At 36.2% G+C, this 20,386-nt stretch overlaps 1 protein-coding gene and 1 long non-coding RNA gene across 11 annotated transcripts in view; one reads left to right on the plus strand and one right to left on the minus strand.

The window, feature by feature from the left end:
• LOC107319412 (uncharacterized) overlaps positions 1-20,386 on the plus strand; it is a 173,401-nt gene that overhangs the window by 139,231 nt on the left and 13,784 nt on the right. Inside the window, exon 3 of the long non-coding RNA XR_001557807.3 lies at positions 8,369-8,418. This is a non-coding gene — a long non-coding RNA (uncharacterized LOC107319412). The remainder of the gene's footprint in view (positions 1-8,368; positions 8,419-20,386) is intronic.
• ADAMTS18 (ADAM metallopeptidase with thrombospondin type 1 motif 18) overlaps positions 1-20,386 on the minus strand; it is a 66,654-nt gene that overhangs the window by 20,339 nt on the left and 25,929 nt on the right. For 5 of the 10 annotated variants that reach the window (XM_085551841.1, XM_015874172.3, XM_085551846.1 and 2 more), the window contains 13 exons: positions 19,782-20,064; positions 17,354-17,553; positions 16,532-16,615; positions 15,500-15,659; positions 14,949-15,054; positions 12,065-12,202; positions 10,618-10,771; positions 10,069-10,164; positions 9,521-9,669; positions 4,547-4,719; positions 3,028-3,158; positions 2,749-2,872; positions 1,286-1,530 (listed from right to left, as the gene is read on the minus strand). In XM_085551841.1, the coding sequence (XP_085407967.1) occupies positions 1,286-1,530; positions 2,749-2,872; positions 3,028-3,158; positions 4,547-4,719; positions 9,521-9,669; positions 10,069-10,164; positions 10,618-10,771; positions 12,065-12,202; positions 14,949-15,054; positions 15,500-15,659; positions 16,532-16,615; positions 17,354-17,553; positions 19,782-20,064 (2,043 nt within the window). Of the gene's footprint in view, positions 1-1,285; positions 1,531-2,748; positions 2,873-3,027; positions 3,159-4,546; positions 4,720-9,520; positions 9,670-10,068; positions 10,165-10,617; positions 10,772-12,064; positions 12,203-14,948; positions 15,055-15,499; positions 15,660-16,531; positions 16,616-17,353; positions 17,554-19,777; positions 20,065-20,386 lie in introns of all 10 variants that reach the window. The other 5 variants (XM_085551843.1, XM_085551844.1, XM_085551845.1 and 2 more) reach the window with 3 other exon arrangements.

Raw genomic sequence — 20,386 nt, forward strand, 5'->3', positions numbered from 1 at the left:
AAAGGAGCCTATGTAGATGTTTAAGTACATTACTCAGTATGAATAATGGTAAGGCTCTTCAGTATTCAAAATAAAACTTTACTGAATAGCTGTGAAAGTTTAAATAATCCTTGAAGAATATATTAATATCACAGTCTATATTTGCAGTGTTTCTAAGTTTAAAGGAACAAAGCTGTGTAATGGAAACAGGATGCAGAGTTCTTGGTTAACCACTCCTGCTAAACTTGTGCAGAGAGCAGTGTTCAGTTACGGTGTTACGTGATGGGATGGAGAACCACCAACCACTGCCTCAGAGTGGGTACAGCCCTCATGCTCCCCAAGTACTCTTCAGAGAATGGGGTGTTTGTTACTGAGTTGGACAGGGTATTGCTGGAAGATGTGGGAAGGAACTGAATCTCTCCTGTGGAGTGCTTCATCCTTCTCCCATGGAAGGATTCATCAAAAGAGACATAACAGACAAGCTAAAAAAGCAGGGATTTGCTAGAGCCTTCCAACAAAGCAGGATTACTAATGTGGTGAATGATCCACTTAGGTGATTCAGTCAGACATTGACCCTCAGACGTTCTGATACACTTTAACAGAAAATCTAGTAAGACAACCCAATGCAGAGATGTTTCCCACAAAAGAAGTACTTGTGGCTCATTTTCTGTGACACCGTATCAAACCATCTATGTACCAAATTTACTTTCTACTAAACATAATCTCAATGCAGGACATCTGCCATACAAAGTGGTACAAAGTCAACTGGGAGATGAATGTATATGAAATTCTTTATTCTGGATGCTATCACCAATAAAACTGAATCAACAGAAACTACCCAGGAGCCTGATTTGTGGTGCTCAGACCATCTGTGTCCCAAGGTAGATGAATAAAAGGCTACGCGTGCCTGCAGTTTCTAAGGTATTATTTGAAACTGTTAGTTTTAACCTCTATAGCATAACTGAGATTTATTTTGTTTTTTTTGCATTGCTAAATTTTGTAGCACACCAATTGTGGGACGTGCATATAATGTCTGTTACCATAGTGCAGCAATGGAGAAATTATGCTGCACACTGTGTTCTGTGCACCTTTCTTTTCACTGAATTTGTGACAGTTTTGTAAACTTCAAACCTTGATGAACTGCTGAAAGGCCTTTCAATCTAGCATGACTACACAATTAAGTCTGAATACTATCATGACTCAGCGCCATTCTTTAATCTCTCTGAGAGCTACAGCACAGAGCTAAAGCTGTCGTTACTAATTCTGTAATAGTCATCAAGGGAAGAATAAACAGAAGAAAGCTTACTTCAAAGACCAGCGTCTCATTAGTTGGCCCAGCTGCATATAGACTCTCTGGATGGTTAAAGGAGCGCTGATAATCAAAAACTGTTCCAGCAAAAGGAAACTTTCCTGGCCAGTCAATTGTCCAGTCTCCCGTTAGATAATACTTCTTACTGAGATTGCGCACTGCAAGATAGCTGGTTGAGATCTGCATTTCCTGGAGGTGTATGCTGCGTGCTCCTGCTGGAATGGTGACCACAGCATAGTAGTCTGAAATAAAATAAGTAAAGCAACATTTTTGCAGTTGTTGTATAGACAGAGAAGGCTTCTCCTTCTTGAGCCAATTTGAAAGATACTGAAGGCGACTTTTCTGACCTACCAAAGTTACTCCATTTCCACAAGAAGAAACCAGTTCTAATTTTAACCCCCCTATGCAGTCTGTAATCAGAGTAACTCTGAGGTATTTCAATTCCTGGAATTTTTGTGTCACTGAAGACAAGAAGCAGCAAGTTCACCTTAGAAAAATGCAGAACAGAATAACGATGGTTTCACTGTAAACGCTTTACCATGTGTTCCCTGTATTTCCCTACAGTAGGGAAGATCCTACTTCAGTCATAGACAATCTTTTTGAGGTCAGAGGCACTGGGATGCACAGAGCCCCCACAGTGCCCCATATAACCCTGGATCACCCTGTTGTGACCCATTTGCACTCTTGAGCATTTAGAAACCTATTTCATTCTACAGTCAGTTGAGACAATGCTGACAGCCTCCAGCACTCCCTGCACACAGCTTATTTTGCAAAGCACAGTTAGAGTATTCTCCTAGCATACTATTGATATATAACTATATTCTAAATAATTTCCTGGTACATCTCCTGTAGTATTTGCATATCTTATGATCATCAATTAATGGATTTGCAAAAAACCCATGGGGGTAAAGAGATATTTATCATCTCCATTTTATGCCTGATAAACTGAGGCACAGTGAGAGGATTTTATAGCAGACCTGTGACAGAACACTAAAGAAAAGTCTTCATCCTAACGACTGGCTCATCATGAAACAACTGGATTGCTTTCAGTCAATTTAATTTGAAAATGGGCATGGAAATACTATCCTGTTTGGCATTATATGTTGTGCTTCGCTTTTTATGATACACATAGTGGGAACTTCAATTGTCCCATTCCAGTCAGAACTGTTTATACACTTGCACAAATCCTAAAATCTTTCTAAAAAGGAAATTCATACATAAAAGGAAAATGTTTTAAGAAACGAGAAGAATGCCTTCAGATTAACAAACCAAGACTTATGTTCATAGCTTTCTTGTTACCAAGAAACAGGAGAAATGTGAACTCTTCTCTCACTCTCCTTGTGATTTTCAGTTCACATCTGGACTTTTAACCACTGCCCTAATGAGCAAGGAATCATATATATTACATGGGGATACAGCAGAGCAATGAGTTGATGATCATGTGGAACAGCTTTCCTTACCATTAGCTTTGTGCTGGATCAAGTATTGGCCTTTAAAGAACTTGCATGTTGAATTATCTCCTTTACAAACTCCACAAGCATCCAGTACAGCTTTGGAACCAAGTCCATGATCACACCCTACTTGCTGCAACCAAAAGGCAAAAGTGAAGGACTCAGACACAAGAGATTTGAAGAAACAGCTGCATTTTCTATAAAGGAACTAATCCCCCTCTTACTAAGAGAGAGAGAGAGAGAAACAATAAAAGACATTGGGTTTGTAAGAAATTGATATTATCTTACTTCACAAATTCCATCAATGCAAACATCGTATTTATTAGGGGAACACAAAGTTCCATCCTTCACTTTGCTGGACATTGCAAAGAAGAAGTCAAAGTCTTCAGCTGTGCAGTACAATTTACATCTATCTTCCTCTGAGGGGAAAAAAACAAAACAAAACAAAGTATTAGAAGACCTGAGGCATACCTTGAAAACAAACAAAAAAGCAACACAAAGCACCCAGCTGCTTCTTCCTGCATCCTAGATGACATTTAGCAGCTACATTGATTAATTGTGTCATGAAATATTAGGATCCCAAGACAGGTGGAATTACAGCCAAATACAGTTTAAAACAATGTGTGGGTTTAATGGTCCACACACAGAGAGACTAAAGAGTTCAACACCAGTGTAAAAGCAGGCATACTCTGTTACTTTGCTGATGTGGCCATGATTTCAACTCTACTTGTCCTTAGTTTCAAATCTCATTTTTTATTAAGTGAAATTGGGAATTGTAATAATTATACTTAATGTTTATTAAAATTTTAAAAAGATAAGATTGCACAAGTGTTCATCTGGAAGCTTGTACTGGGAACAGCTTTTCCCCTAAGCAATTCACGTTTCCTCTAAAAAGCCCAAGCCACTGTCAATCAAATTTCTTCTTGTTCACAGACAGCGTACTGTACTTATAAAGGACTGATAAATTCTATGCTGGCCAGTACAGTGATGCTACTGTAATTGTTGACATGAAGCTCAATTTTAATACAAATAGAGCAATATAGAATTTTCAGGAACATGAAATCAAATTTGAAACAGTATCCTTTCATTCATAATTCAGATGGATTTTCAGCTATTCTTAGCACTCTACTTTCTACAGAGGCAAAGCATCTGTGGCAGTTCTGAGAAAGAAGCCATGTTTTTGAGAGTATAGTGATGAATCTGATGCCAAGTATTTACAGAATTAAGATGCATAAATAAAAGTAGCACTTAATTCCACAAGAGATTGCTATTGACACCCGAACTTTAAATAAAGATCTCTTAGTAAAAGACTACTTTAGAAGATGTATGTCAGTACATTATTTGTTTTTCTGATTCTTATGGGACTGTACCAGTAGAAAAGTGAGAAGTCTGGTTTATGGTTAGATTTTGAAATCTGAGAACATTCCATAGGAAGGAGGATTCTGGTAGTATTACTGTGGGAGCTCATATTACCCATGCAGAAAAACTTAAGGAATTTTTTTTGTTGTCTATTATTTTAGTTTTTTCATACTAAAATATATGTAATATAAAATTAAATAGCTAGGAAGTCATGCTAAGGACAAAGATTTATATTCTCAACTGAAATGAACTCTGCGTGTTCATACAGATGGTATCACATAAGAGGACGGATTCAACTATGCTAGAAAGCAAACATACCTCAAATAAGCCAACTGAATTTCTGTTTGCCTACATCAGGGTGATATTTGCCTAAGGAATATGGATGAATTACAGCTGATAGCTTGCTTCCTGCAATTGCCTTAGTCCATCAAAGCTGTGGCATAATTACCTTCCACTTTAGTATATGGTTTCCATTTGTAGTACCATCCCCGGAAAGGTTTGCTGTTGTATTCTGCACACTGCTGGGCACGGAAGTCCAAACTACTGGCTGGACATGGCTGGTTATTGCAAAGTTCATAAATACGACTGGAACCTTGGCAGAATTTGCCACCATACTGTGGCCTTAAAAAGAAAGAAAAGAAAAAAAAATCATTGGCAACATCTATTTTTTATGTGACTGGCATGTTACACACACATTAACAGAAAATGAGAGGACACACTGTCTTGGGGAATCAGTATTTCTTACACAAACCATTAATTTTCATAGTTGCTAAAATGCAGCAAAGCAGTTGCCATGAATTATCTTCTTGGATCACTGCAAACTCAGCAAAGATACAAACATCTAGGGGTGAATAATGTTTTCACTAATTAAAATTTATAGAGCTGTTTCTATTGGCTGATTTCAGTCTTTTTATATAGCTATCCTTACTCTGCTGTAACGCAAATAGACACATGCAAAAATTGCCTGTCACAATAGGAGTTAATAAAGGATAACACAAACCTGATCAAATGAGAACAAAATAATCACATTTGGTTGTTTTTATTTTATTTTATTTTATTTTATTTTATTGGTAAATCGTTTTTTTAAAAGCTTGGTTTAAAACAGTGAAAGGAAGTAGGAAACTGCATAGCTGCCTCCTGGAGGATACTGCTGATGTTCATGGATAACTTAAAATGTATCATATCTGCTGCAACAAACCATAATTTCCCTTAATTTGATGAGGATGAAAACAATGTATTCTGTTACTTTGCCCATGTTTTGTGCTATCAGAATATGTGTGTGTGTACTTGTTACTACTTGATTTATGCACACAGCTGTAAGCCAGTGTGAAAATGTAAGAACTGCACTTTTAAAAGTGACTGAAGGGTTTCATAAGCTGCTGAGAAATGTACTCACTCACTTTTTTATTCCCTCTGGATTTCCTAAGAATCCACTGATGTTATTTTTGCAGTTCCACTGCTCTCAGATATATATCTGCAAGCACTGAGCCAAGTCTTCAAAACCCCAAACTTGTAAGAACTTTGTGATACTATTCTATTTCTTGTATCAAGGAAAAAAGAAAAACAACAAAAACAACAGTTCTGCACCTGCACACATCTATACTGTGATTTTTAGAATGAGGAAACATACATACTTGGAAAATAAGCTATGATCTGTCAGTGGTTGCCATGGCCATATTACAACACACACACATTAGGGAAAAAAAATGAGAATAAGATTTCTGAGATAGTGAAAGTTCTTAGACAAATTATTAGTTATTTAATAATTATTAGTAGTTAAGATAATTTTAAATATAAATACAATTAAGTATATATTTAAATATAAAATACTATATAGAGATGATAGCTATTGTTAATATTAAAGGGATGGGTGCAGCAAGTATGATCACGATTGCTTGTTTAAAGCCTTAAAAAGCATAGTATAACTGTAAATAATATCAAGTATCTCATGCAACTTCTGATTGTGGAGTAATACGGACACAGCCTGGTGCAACAAGAATGAGAAAATCCACATGCATTTTATTTTTACACCGTTTACTAGAAATTTTAATTCTGATACATCTAATCCACTAACCAAGCTGGGGCTTGGTTCTGATGTTTTGAGTCAGCTTGGAATTTGCACAATATCTGAATTTTCCATAATTCTGGGCTAGAAAACAGTTTCACAAAGGAAGAGGGAAACACTTTTCTACTTCATTTAAAACTGAGTTGAAGCACCACAGAAACATGCTGTGGAAGAAACACTTTAACTGACCTTGCTTGTAGTCATCCACTAACTACGCTGATAGCAGATATTACAGCAACAGAGGTCCTAGAAAGAGTCTGATTTTCTGTCCTAGGTCGTGGCAATTCATTTCTTGAAGGGCAGGAAGGATGTGCAACATCCATGAAATCAGGGAGTGTTTGTGTTGACTCTGCAACTGGGGGGAGCTTGCAGTTAAGTCAGCCAAGTGTTGGGTTCTTACTCAAGTCTCTACAGATTTTCTTTCCCACTTCAGCACATGTATGATTTTTTGACCTCTTCTACCTCAGAGAACATATTTGCTTTAGTGTACAGAAAAGAAGCAACCTTATTCCAAGTAAATGCCACCTAATAAATAATATAATAGATTTATTTATGGCTAGATCATGATTTCTAGCCACAGGCTTGTATTTGAGGATGGTATAAAATTCCACCAAACTAGGGAAACACTGAAACAGGCATTTTGTTCTCCAACCCTGTCACAGCTGTATTTTGATCTTACATTACGCTCTTATTACTGACACTGCTGGCCAGAGAATCCATAGAAACATTTCCACTTTTCTTTCTTACATCACGATGTCAGGAAGTATTACGTAATACCCAGGAATCATGAGGGCTATACAAACAGATTTCAGAGAAAAGGCTATTATCTACACTGATAAAATCATGCTTCTATTGGTTGGTTTATACCAACAGGTTTTAGCTTCAAAATGTGACTTGGGTATTCATTTAAATCTCTCACTCTTCAGGTTCTTTCTCAGCAAACTATTAAATTATTTAACATATTTGTATCTTGGAAAAGTACCTTGATTGTAAAATGTGATCTGTGAAAACCAGATCCGTGAACTGGGACAATTTAGAGAAACATAGTGATTTTAGCAAATCTTCCTAGCCCCGTGTTCTACAGATGACCTCCATATGTGTTTCTTATTACAAATTAACACAGAACTGAGGTGATAATTCAGAAGCCAAAGCCAGAGCTGTTTGGGTAGAGTCACAGCGACCATCTTGTAATTATCAAACAAAAGGAAATTGAATTGGTTGGATATCATTTTCAGGAGGTGAATTTCACATACAAACACAGATAATGAGATTTTCATAAGCAGCAGCCTGGAGCTAAATTCCTCACCTGTCTTTAAGCGCTTAAGTAAGGTGTGTTACCATTGAAATCACTGGAAACCTAGAAATTTCCCTCAGTGTTCCTAAGTCAGTTGTTCAGAAAAAAATGGAGTACTAATCTTAAAAAAACATGTTAAGAGTCCAGTCAGTTCTTCGGAGATCCACAGCCCCCATCATAATCTCTAATACAAACACATATTATTTATTGGCATTCTCAGAATTTTGCTATCCAAAATCTTCCATCAGGCATTTGAACAAAACAAACATTAGCTCCTACACAAACCTGGATTAAGAAAACTGAAATAAATATCTTACGTATGAAATAATATATATATTGAAATGTATAAACATCTGAAATACATTTCAGAAGTTCAGAAAGAAAGGAATCATTATTCTTTGTTTATCTGTAGATTTAGAAGTGAACAATGAACAGTCAGTAGGCTATAAATCTTTCCATATGGTTTAACGTTGAAAATGGGTAGGATCATTTTTCTAATGATTCTACTTACATACGAAAGTTCTGTGATGTGAAATACAGTTACTTGAATATTCATTCACTGTTATAAAGTGTTGTGTAGGTGGTTTTTATTCAGTCCCTTCATTTAATCACTCTAACTCTGAGAGAGATTTGCAGTTTATTATCTTTGCTCTGGATAAGCTGGAGTAACTGGTCTAATAAAACTAAATTTTGTAGAGATACAGTCCAGTTCTGACATCCAGTTTAGATCAGGTTTTACAGAAGTTAGAACAGACAGATGCTCCAAATGCATGTTAGAAATTCAAAATGCTACAGCAAGACACATTTCAAAAAGAAGAGCTTTTGCATTAACATCATTTGAAATCATTACTAGTTATTACAGTGAGCCAAACTGAAACATTCCAACTAATGTACTTTTCTCTGCCTCACAGGGAGAGTGACATCCATACATGCAAATTTAGCTGGAAAAACAGGGACTAAGGTAAGAAAAATATTTTGATATATATGACGAAATCAAGACTCTTCATTCTCTTGCTTTTAAAAATGGAACTAACCAACTAGTTTTATGCATGTAAAACCACAGAGAAACAACAGAAAAGGTTGAGAATGCTCTGCTATGGATATGCAAAGATGACTGACTGAGGACTTATTAAAGACTATTTTAACTAACTTACATTTTTGCATTTTCCCTTAACATAACATATGAAGCTTGGATATTACTGCTGTAGCGCTCCATAATATGTATGAGGGTTCCTTACAGCTTCATATAAACCCTGCCATGTTTTCTTTCTTTTTTTATTTTATTTTATTACTGTAGCTTAAATGCTGTTTCTATTGTGTGCAATGACAAATTCATCTGAATATGCCTGTTAAAGTTTTGTATGGAATAGTGAAATCCTTTTTTTCTAGTAAGTTGCAGTAAATTGAGTACTTGGAAAAGATTTTGATCTGATAACATTTTATTTCTACCATGAAACAGTAGTGTATCAAATAGTAGTATTTATAGCAATAAGACATTCAGTAGAGGAACAAACCAGAAATGTTTTATGAGTTACCATACAATTCTATGGCTCAGCAACTTTATGACCTGTGAAACATAAAAGAATACAAAGAACATGGCAGATATACAAAGTCATCTGTCTACAACCATTTTGATATCAACTTTAAACAACTTCAGTTTATTATACAAGATAGATGATCCCATCAGGAGTCATTTAATAGCTTATAAGAATTATTTCACTTACTCTTAAGTTATTAGGTGTGAATGTGTCTGTGTGGCATTTCTCTACTGCAGCAGGTGTTTGATAAACTGCAGTGTCACACAGTAAATTCAGAAAGCTGGGCTGTATAGATGTGCTGCTGTTCTAGAAGTCTTCAGTCAGCCACTAATTTCTACTAGCAGAACATATACCTGTCCTTCAGCTACTGACTGGTCTTACTGGACATGGAAAAATAGTCCTGAAAAGCATTTCACACATATTATTTCTCTCAAGAAATTGACTACATTCTTTTTGCTTTCTTTTGTTTTAATAACATAAATATATAATATATAAAAACAATACCTTTTCATATCTATGTCTTACTTTGGATTGTTGCAGTGTCTTTCTTGATATGTGACCCCACCTCCACAAGTCCGAGTACACTGTGACCACTCAGACCAGGCAGACCAGTGGCCATTTACAGGCTTGGGTCCATGATCACCATATTTGACGCACTGTCCTCTTCGACACCACTGCCAAAAGAATGCCAAAAAATATCCCATCAGAGTTAGTGGCACCTAATAGGTGCAAAACAGGAGGGAAAAAAAAAAAAAGACATTTAAAAGCTCCAGTGCTTTAGACTTGTAAATCAAATGTTTCCAATTGAGATCTGTGAGATAGTTAGCAGTTTGACAAGAACTCTTGAGCAGGACAATGGTATAAATAGGCAGTGCACAAAAACTTGTCCAAACTCTGAGTTTAAGATCTTAAAAGTACAAGTCTTCAAAGCTGTTCTTTTGGAGAATACATTTTTGGGTAATGTTACCCTAAAAATCCACATTAATTGATGGTCCTGGGCTGTCAGAACCCCAAAACTTCCCACGTTATTTAAAAATTCTGCTAAAATGTTTCCCCTTTTGTCATTCACTTACCATATTTATACCACAAGCTGTACCTTCTGCTGCTGGCATGAATTTTGTTTCACATCTGTGACCCACTTTATGGCACCAGAGAGATTTGCAAATATCCTGAAAAGAAGGAGAAAAAATACTAATCGTTCATCACAATTAATCAACACAAGGACAAAGTTCCTTTTCCTTTTTCTTATATAACTATAAATCCTTACCAGACCTCCAAGTTAAGGCATAGTAGTAAAACAAGAAACTTCCTCCTTTTGCCACCTCCCACATCCCATGAAAGTTTTCATCAAAGCTGTATTGACTGTTCATTTCCTTAAGCATAGGAAATAAGCATAAGTAGGCAAGGACTTGGGTCTTATATATTCAACTGTACTCCTTATTACTCTTGGAAAGGAGAAATTTTCTTTGAAACTCCTCTGGAATAGTGACATGCCTTAAAGGAGGCAAAAAGCCTTCAAAGCAAGTTGCCAAGCAAGGTATGGTAGATAAACAGCCCCGGCCCCTGGAAACCTCATTGTTATTTTTACGTATTTATAATGTTACAAGAATATCAATAGGTACCTTTACAAAGCTGAGGTTGCACACTTTTGCTCTCATTCCAAATTGCCATTTGCACTGTGTGTCAGCATCATACATCTGCCCTGGCAGTTTGTCAGGGTATTTATACTGTCCAGTTTGCTTAGGTTCATCAATCAGGCAGGCAGCTTGAGCTGTACTATAATGAGAATGTTTAATAATGACTATGATCTTTATATCAAAACAATTTGTTACAGAACAGTAAAAACACATAGTATGGTATACAGTACTTTTAACAAGCTTTATAGTCATGTAATGAAATAAGAGTATCTAGTTGCAGGAGCCAAAAGATCTTGACACATCTTGTTGGCAGCCTGACCTGCAAACTTTTATGGAGGCAGGAATTTCCAAGCTCTGGGACTGTTGTGACAAGAAAGAATTATGTCACTTTTACAGTTCTCTTTATTTGCATCTAACCAAGCACATGTTAATCTGTTCTGCTTCTTTTCTGAATTGGGTTCCCAAAATCAGAGAACAATGGAGACAACATAGACATTGGCTCATTTCAGCATTCACTTAGTGTATTGACAAACAGAAGCCTGCTGCAGCTTGTGTGTTTTAGGTTGGCTGTATCCAGCAAATGCCAAAGGTACACTATGGTCTACTTTTTTTCTTTATACATGATTGAGAAACCATATATTTGGAAGGTCACTCTATGCTAGATACATCGTCCAAGTGTAAGTCTGTTGGACTATACTGCACACTGGAGTATATGACTTCTGAATTTTTGAATATGCTGCATCATTGAGGAAGGCAAAATCACGAGAGATCTTTTTTCTTTCCTGTTCGCTGCTTTAAGATACTAAATTGGAATTCAAGGATTGGATCCACAGAACATAGGTGCCTGATTCTTACTTTAAGGAATTAACATCTAAAACACCCTTATTGGATCTAGGTCTCAGTACCTGTTACACATTTTTGCATAATGAAGTATAGCCTACCTTTAAGACAAACTCAACAAAAGGCAAGTTTTACAAGAAAAGAGAGCAGTTCTGATGACATCAAAGATAAACTAAAATACAGCTTGCTTAAAAGCATCACTGAATAATGCTAATGCTCTGGAGAAATAAATAGCATCTTTCTCTCTTTTTCTTTTTACTCCAAGAGCAGTGTATGAAAAACTTAAACATAAAACAAACCTAGCTGCTGACAGGAATGCCTGGAAAGGAATGATATGCCAGTCATGAATGTAGGATATTCATAGAGGGTGAAATTCGTTCTTTTGAAATGAGGCAGGACAAAGGCACTTAAATACCACACCACCTATATGCCTCAAAAGTCCACATGTGAGAGCTCAAATAATACACTGGTTTGAGTACATTTTAAAAGAGGTACATTTCACACTTAAGTAATTTTTATGTCTGTTCAAAAGTTCAAGCCTGGTTAGTATGATACATTCCCTGGCTCTGGCCCAGATATACATCTGACCTACCTGAGAAATTTGTTGAGATACTGCCTGCTGCATACAGACCAAGAAAACACTCCATTGTTTCCTGTGAGTGTGGGAGACATAATATTTCCCTCAGCTTTTCTACAAGGATTTCCTTCTCCATCGTGAATCATACCAAAGCTGAAAAAGAGCCATACATATGAGTGAAAATGTTGATTAATCAGAAGCCAGATACAATTTGAGGCAGGAGAAACACATTACAGGCAACACTTCTATGACTGAAATCCATAAAGACTTGAAAACAGGCACAAATCACCACAATAATGAGAGTTATTATGAAACGAGCTCCATTTAGTAGCAGTCAGATTTTACTGCCTTCAGTCTAATTAGAAAAATATAGTAATTTTTCAAGAAAGACCCATATTGGTGATGAATAGGAGCTCTGTAGTGTGATCCCATGACAAGGCAGTGGCATCTAATTACCAGTTGTGGACTGTATCAGAAGATTTACATTTAACTATTTCTTATGTTTTCATGAAATCCTGCTTGATTGTTTTTTCATGAATTTCAAGTGAAAGTTAATAACATCTCTGTATGATGCATCTAAAAAGAGTAGAATGAAAGTGTTTCCCTGTACTTTATAAAAATAACCATTGCACTTGGCCACCTTGTTGGATATTCCATAACAAGCCAACTTATGGTTTTTGAAGCTGCCTCTTGCCTCTAATGATATTGCTCTTTGAAGGAAGACTTAGGGGCAATAGAGTGGAGAAATCTACTATATCGCCTTCTTTAATAAGCGTCTTTGCATTCCTAGTAAGATGAGGCAAATCAATACCAAAATCAGGCTTATACTCTAGACACTCTGAGTTCACATCTCCAAAATACTAAGTACTTTATAGGGAAGAAAAAAGGTCAGTCAACCAAAAAAAATCTAACAAACTGCATCTGATGAGTTGTGCATATAACTGTGGTATAGAAATTACCGCAGAGCAACTATTATTACTAGTTAAGGACAGCATGTAGGGCCAATTGAGTAAAACATACATAGTAAACAAAGAAGCATTTAGTATCATTAATAAGCAAGCAATAATAAAAGCCACACTGAAAATGATAAATGATGTGGAGCTTATGATCATAATAAATTTAATTTTCAGGTTTTGTTTCACTACTTTATATTTACTCATTGTACAGGACAGCTGTGAATTTCAGTATGTTTTGAATAGAAATTTCATAGCCTGTTACTTCAACATTGTAGCATATTGGCAACTTTATAAATGCAATGTGTGCATGTGCAGGGAATATCCAATTTACTGGGCTCAATCCTCTATTATAAATCATTGCAGGCTCATCAGTTACTGAATGTGTTGCCATCAACTGTGGCTCCAAGCATGCTAAAATATATGGTTCATTCTACAAATGGATAAAAAAAAAGTCCCAACTGAGCTAATACTTTATAATCCTTTATAAGATACAAGCTTTGTTCACGTGCACTGCTGCCAAAGAATCCAGTTTTAATATCCACTAACATAATGGGCTCTGAACTCCCAAAGAAAATATTAAACTTTCAGGTAAAGACACAAAGTACTTAAATGAAACCATAAAAAGTGTATAACAAAGAGGTGTGTAACTTTCAAAGACACACAGAGAGAGAAATGAGAAAACTGCAAGAAATGTCCTGTATGCATCATCTTGTCAGAAGTACTTTTTACCATAGTATGAACCTTTATTAATTGCCACAGAACATCACTTGCTCTCCAACACAAACACACAGCATAAGAGCACTCCTTAACCTGTTATATAAACATTGATCAGTAGACAGAAATCTTGAATGTTCATAATTGCACTCAAGTACCTCACACCTTTAGATGATGAAAGCGAGTACTCTTCCCAAAGCTGCATTCTACATACTGTGTGATTGCTAGGATTTCCTGGCAATAGTTTTGAGGACGTTTTTTTTCCACACATCTCTGTATCACAGAGACCAAGTTCTGTCATTTTGCACATCATACTAGGTAGTCGCAGGAACATGAATATGAACACGGGATAATAAAGCCAGGTTGTATCTGGGGTAGATGTTTAAAATGTAAGATGCATATCATTAGACAAAGAATAAATAAGTATACCAAAGGCTGTGTAATGTATGAATCAAAAGCAGTGGTGGAAAAGAGAAGAAAAATCAAGACTGAAGATATTCCAAGTGTAATCTCTCAAGTCAGTAAGAAGAAAACAAATAAGAAGGAAGGAGATTAGTCTACTGAAAGGGGTAATTCTTGAAAAAATGAGCTATGGGCACGATTCTCTCCCTAATACTGATTGAAGGGCATTAAAAATGTACTGAGGTCAGTGAAATTGCATTAGTGTGGCAGGAGGTTCAAGCCCTATGCATTTTACATATTTGGTCCTACTGAATGCATTGGCTCTGTTCCCATGGACTTCACTAGTAGCTGGATTATTCTTTAATTCCTTGTTTCCCTTCAGATGTACAGTAACTTGTGAAAGGGTCACTCATGTAGACATTAGGTCATAGTATATACTGTAGAGCACATTTGTACAATGAAAACTAAATAGTCCTGATTCAGTCATGCAGAATCAGAAGGATTCATGCCTTGAGCAAACAGCAGAATACAGTAGCGCTGCTTTTGAAAGATACTATGCACAGAAAAGTGACAGTACGTCCACGCTTTCTCTAAGCCTTGATTTCAGATTTGTTCCACATAGAGTAGTGATGCTACCATACTGCTAGTGATTAGCCAGAATTCACAGGATCACAGAATCCTCAGGGTTGGAAGGGACCTCTAGAGATCACCTAGACCAAATCTCCTGCTAAAGCAAATTCCCTAGAGTACATTACACAGGAAAGTATCCATTCGCATACAAATTTTGCTATAGAACAAGCAGGTAAGACTCATGAAAAATAACTTACTTGTGTCCAGATTCATGAGCAATTGTAAAAGCCAGTCCAAGGCCCGTATCTTCATTAATGGTACAACTACGGTATTTGCTGCACATACCACTGATAGGTGCAAATCCTGAAGGAAGGAAACAGTAGAAAAGTTTGTTCCTCTGCAGAATGCTAAATACATATGTCAGCAGCACCGATCTATCGTGGTGCATAAAGATGCAAGATGGGTTTCTTCTTCATTAGATTTATTATGGAAAAATTAAAGCAGACTGTTATTTTACAATAAAGGAGATCCTGAATAAGAAGTTAATGCGAATCAAACCTAACCGCCCTAAATGTGCTTTATTGGTAAAGATTATTCTTTGCCCCTACATGTCTCTACTGTTCCCAAAAAAGGGAGGAATCTCATTCAAAAAGGACAAGTAGTCACAATAGAAAATATAAAATATATAAAATAAAAGAAGTCCAAAACAAATCAGATCAGAATGGCTCATAAACATTTGCAAATATTCCTTCAAGAGGTGATAATTCAGATAGTTTTCTGGTGATATCCAGAAGTTCTCATATCATACCTAAAGTATCGCAGGGCTCATTTTTCCAAGAGCAGATATCAAAACCTGTAAGCAAGATGGCATGGTCGTGGCGCTTTCCATTCTTCCCAACCAGAGCAGACTGCCATTGACAAAAGCTATTCAGTGACTGGTCCGCATGGTGGTTAATCAATAATCCACCCTGTAGGTATTTCAAAAACACAGAAATAAGATGCTTCCATCAATACTTGAGAAAGATGACTGAAGGAAGAAGAGATAGTTAGAAAAAAGGGATTTTCTTTTTGTATTTTTTTCTATATGAACTCATTATATGCATTCATATATATACCAATATATATGCATTCCTATATTTACTGTTTGTGAGGACCAGCTGATGAATGCATATATATTAGAATTATAGAATAAAACTGAAGCATTCCCCAGACACATAGACATTTTCAGACTCTACAGTTGGAATTACAACATACAAATACACTTGATTCCCAATGAAGCTGAATACTGACACATTTTCAACCTTGTGATTAATATCTGTGATTCTTCTCTGGAGGACAAATATTTTCCAGGTAGATGAATCCTTCACAAATTTCCTTTCATCAGAAAGGTTTTTTCTTCTCTTTCAGGACCATTGCCAAAACATTCAGCTCCATTCCCACTTCTGCTATATGCTGTCTACACTGTGGGGATTTTGACTCTTTCCGCCTTCTGATTACGACACTGGAGAGCTTTCTCTCTAGTTCAAAACCTTTCTATGCATTTAAATAATTCTTAATTAGATTTCTCTTTACAGCTCTCTCTAAGAGAATGCAGGAAACTGTTAAGATTTATCCTAAGTTTCTAACGAACATTTAAATGAAAATGAAGGTTTAGTAAGGAAAAACAGAGGAATGTAGAAAACATGCTTTTTGAGGTTTTTGTTATTTCAGTATTCTTCTTACATTTTATGTCCTAACAAACCTCTAATGAAAGTTCACGTACATCACATGGGAATATCCAGTGCTCCCTGTGAAGAATATGGAACAAAACACACACCACAAAAATTCTGACACAACTTACAGGCTCTTGTTCCAAAAGGAGGAGGCTCACAACGATAATGTTTATGTCACTTCCAATTGTTCCATCTTTAAACAGACTAGAAACCTGCAATGATTATTGAAGAAGAAACATTAACTACATATATAAATTTTTTTTAAAGTAGACTAGACACATGTATTGAGTTATCACATTCAGCTTCAATTTTCAGTACATTAATGAAATTATATATCTTGTTCGATTAACCCAAACCCAGAATTATGCCCCAAACCACTCCACTTATTCAAAAAACTTGAAAACCTTCTACTGATTCCAATGGGCTTTGTTCTGTCCTTGCTTTGTTATATCAAGTGTAATCAATTTCAAGTTCTGCAGTACAAAACTAAAGAACAAACCCACAAAGGAAAACATATTGCTAGATAAATTATATTATTTTTTCTCAAAATAAATTGGTAGTTTCTCTTTTTTTTTTTCTTCCAAATTTTCAAGGAGTAACGTCAAACTAAATAGGGTAGGACTTACTTACCATACTAAATACAAGTTTCTATTTTAGCATGTCTGACTCTTTTGTACTATGCAATACACATTTTAGAATTTAACATTTTTAAATATTCTCCAAACATTTATGTTCTTTACACTAATGTTTCTAGAACTGTGATAATCTAAAAACCTATTTCTAAAAAGCTTTTTGACCTAAGTAATACACTAGATGAGACCTGAAGAAGAGCTCGTGTAAGGTGTGCGTTCTCTTTTTGGTATCACCATTTGTCTAATGAAAGATACAAGTCTGATATGACAATATTCCATGGGAATAGCATCATAATATACAAGTACATCAGATCTTACCATATTCATAACTGTTAAAATGTATGTTGTTACATTTTCCTTGCCATGTTTCTCCACCATTTTTTTATCTGCCACAACAAGAGTTTCAACATTTAGGCTTCCATTTTTTTGTATTTTAGTAGATGATCTCCTGAACCTTGCAGAAGTCCCATATTCATCTGAACGAATATATGTCTCTTCTGTGGGTGGCTTAGGTGCATCTAAAAGGAAATAAAACTCAGTTTGGGGAAGGGTTCAGATCAATTGTGAGCAGTTTTCATCAGATAAGGAAATAACAAAGATTTAGAGCCTTAGATTATTTTTACAGTATGTAATACATATGGATAGGAAGCTCTTATTAAGATTATTAAGATCTGATTCCTTCCTCAGGGTAGGATGATTACAGGAAGAGAAATAAATAAGAAAACCACATGTATATGTAGTGTAAAGTAAGCAAATAATTAAATAATTGATAGAATAAATTGGCAGCATCTGTGGCAAGAAAAAAAAACCCAAACCAAACAAAAAAACAAAAAAACAACCAAAAAAAAAAAAAAACAACAACAACAACCAATATAAAAACTTTAACAAAATACCTACATTTGTCCTGTCCTGAGGTGTTTGGGATGTGCTACTTACATAGCAGGGTTCATAACAAAGCTCCACAAAAGATGTCCACTACCAGCACAGAAAGAAAACACACACCACAAAAGTAAGATTCTTGTATTCCTATTTACATGTCCTGCAGACTAATCTACAAGCAGTAGTTTTGCTCCTGGAGAAGCTTCACCGCTGCTAATAGAACCTAAACAGAAATATGTTTCAAGAATGATCTACTGACTACAGGCACTTCTGATGTAAAGCCACACAGATTGTGAGGAGGAGTTTGAAAGATGATTAACCTTTCTAGCCCTTACAAACTTCCAACTCATGAAATTTTTAAATACAGTGAGTTGGTTAAGCTATCTTTATGACACTAGAAGTGGCAGGGTGCTCTTCCCACCTGCTTGCTGTTCAGCAATCTTTGATTCATTCCTAGGTTAGGATAAATTAACCTTGAATACAGGCAGTGTTAATAGAAGGGAACTGACTTCTGTTCTGCTGCATACTCAGTGCTTCCACATTTGTCTATACAAGCTAAAATTTTCTGTTCCAGGTGGACAAATTAGATGTTCTCATTTAATACAGGAACCAGCACTGTGTAAAAGCTGAGCAGGACATGAATAATTCTGAATTTGGACAGACAGTTGTAGAGGATAGAATGAATAAGGTATAAGACCAGTGAACAATGCAAATAAAATAAAACACCACTGAGCATATGAGCTATTCTAGCAGCATTTCATTTGCTCTGAAGCAGTCAGCAGGAAAACCAGACAGGAGGGAAAGGTCTCCTGTATGCAGTGAGGTAGCTTTGACCTACCTCAGAATGCACAGGTTTGCAGTTTGAATCACAGACTTGTGCATCTGGCATCTGAAGCCTAGATTTCAATTCACAGAACAGGGCTTTTGAAGAAGCAGTCAGTTTCTAAAAAGCAGTTTTCAGGCTTCAAATAGGCCTTAGTCTCTGACATCCATCATTTCTACTAACTCCTTTCTCAATCCTTCCCTTCTATTTGGTGGGTTTTTTTGTTTTGTTTTGTTTTTTTCCTTCTATATTCCCTTTATGGCTTTTGGAAAAGGAATCTGCTCAAGTAGGAAGTTGGAAGAATATAACTGGATTGACAATGTCTTCAATACTGTGTGCAATCCTAAATCCAAAAGACCCTTATTAAGAAACTCAAGTCAGAAGCAGATCGGCTTTCAGGGAGAATCAACCGAACACTCTAAGTACACATATAGAGTCCAAGGGGACTCTAAAATGCTTAGAAATCTGGGGGCCTAATGAAGGACTTTGAATAGACTTTGGCGGGATAATATGTTTTAAAATGCTTTTTAGGAAGTGGCTCCAAAATTTTATTTAAACCGTTTACTTAGGAAGTTCTTTCTGAAGATCTAAGTTGCTGAAAATTTCATTATCATGTGGTGAGTTCTGAAAGATTTATTCTCCATCCTTCAGAAATGAATGATTCAGAAGGCTTCTCCTCCATCTTTAAGCCTAATTAATTATATTTCCCCAAGCTAACTGGGAACAGTTCAGGGACTATCTGTGCAAAAGCAGCAACCTAAAACAGAACAGCTTACTGAAAACTATGTAAATGTGAAAAAAAAAAAAATCAGGCAAGGGATCTTTCATTCTAGATAAACTAAGCAGTGATTCTGATTGCTTCGTAAACAAATTATGAAATCAATTTAAAGGAATAATCACATTTCCCACATCCATTTCCCTTTATAGCCATGCTAATTAAAATTATTACATCTCCAACACAAAGCTGACTACAAACTGCAGGTAAAGCCATACAGTCTCTAAGAGCCACTACCTCAAACAAGGAGAGAAAGTTTCCTTACATACATTTCTTGCGACGTCCACAAAAATGTTGCTTTTGAAACCTTCCATGGTGGTAACCATTCTCTTGCGCATGGTACTTGTGGTAAATGTGAGTTCTATGATGGCCAAGAGAAAAGGATTTGGGATTGGACTCTACTGTGTACCGGTGCACCTTTTCTTCTGCTGTTCGTTTATATAAGACGTGGGGATGATGTCCAGCAGGTGATGTGTAATTGTGCTCCTGCGCAAGCTGCTGAGGTAATGGAGATATAAGGAATTCGATCTTCCGTGTCCTTATCAAACCTGACTAAAAAAAGCAGCACAAATTAGAGGAACATTGTCAAGGTTCACAGCTGGAACATGCTAGCTCTGAAGTTGATCTTCCAAAGCTTCTCTACAGACTGAAACGTGCTCCTCTAAATTGGATTTACTCCAGATTTAATCTAGACAGACTTCTCAATTAAATATATATTGTTTCACTTTGAAGATGGCCACGTTTCGTGTTAGGTAACACAGAGAACAAGAATGCTGTACCCTGCCGTATTTGCATAGCACTTTCACACAATGATAAATTAACTTTTTAGGCAATATTATTGGGTTTTCCTAAGTAGAAATCTAAGCATGTTATG

This window comes from Coturnix japonica, chromosome 6, assembly GCF_054131305.1.
Source record: "Coturnix japonica strain WE chromosome 6, WE-NBRP24, whole genome shotgun sequence".
NCBI lineage: Eukaryota > Metazoa > Chordata > Aves > Galliformes > Phasianidae > Coturnix > Coturnix japonica.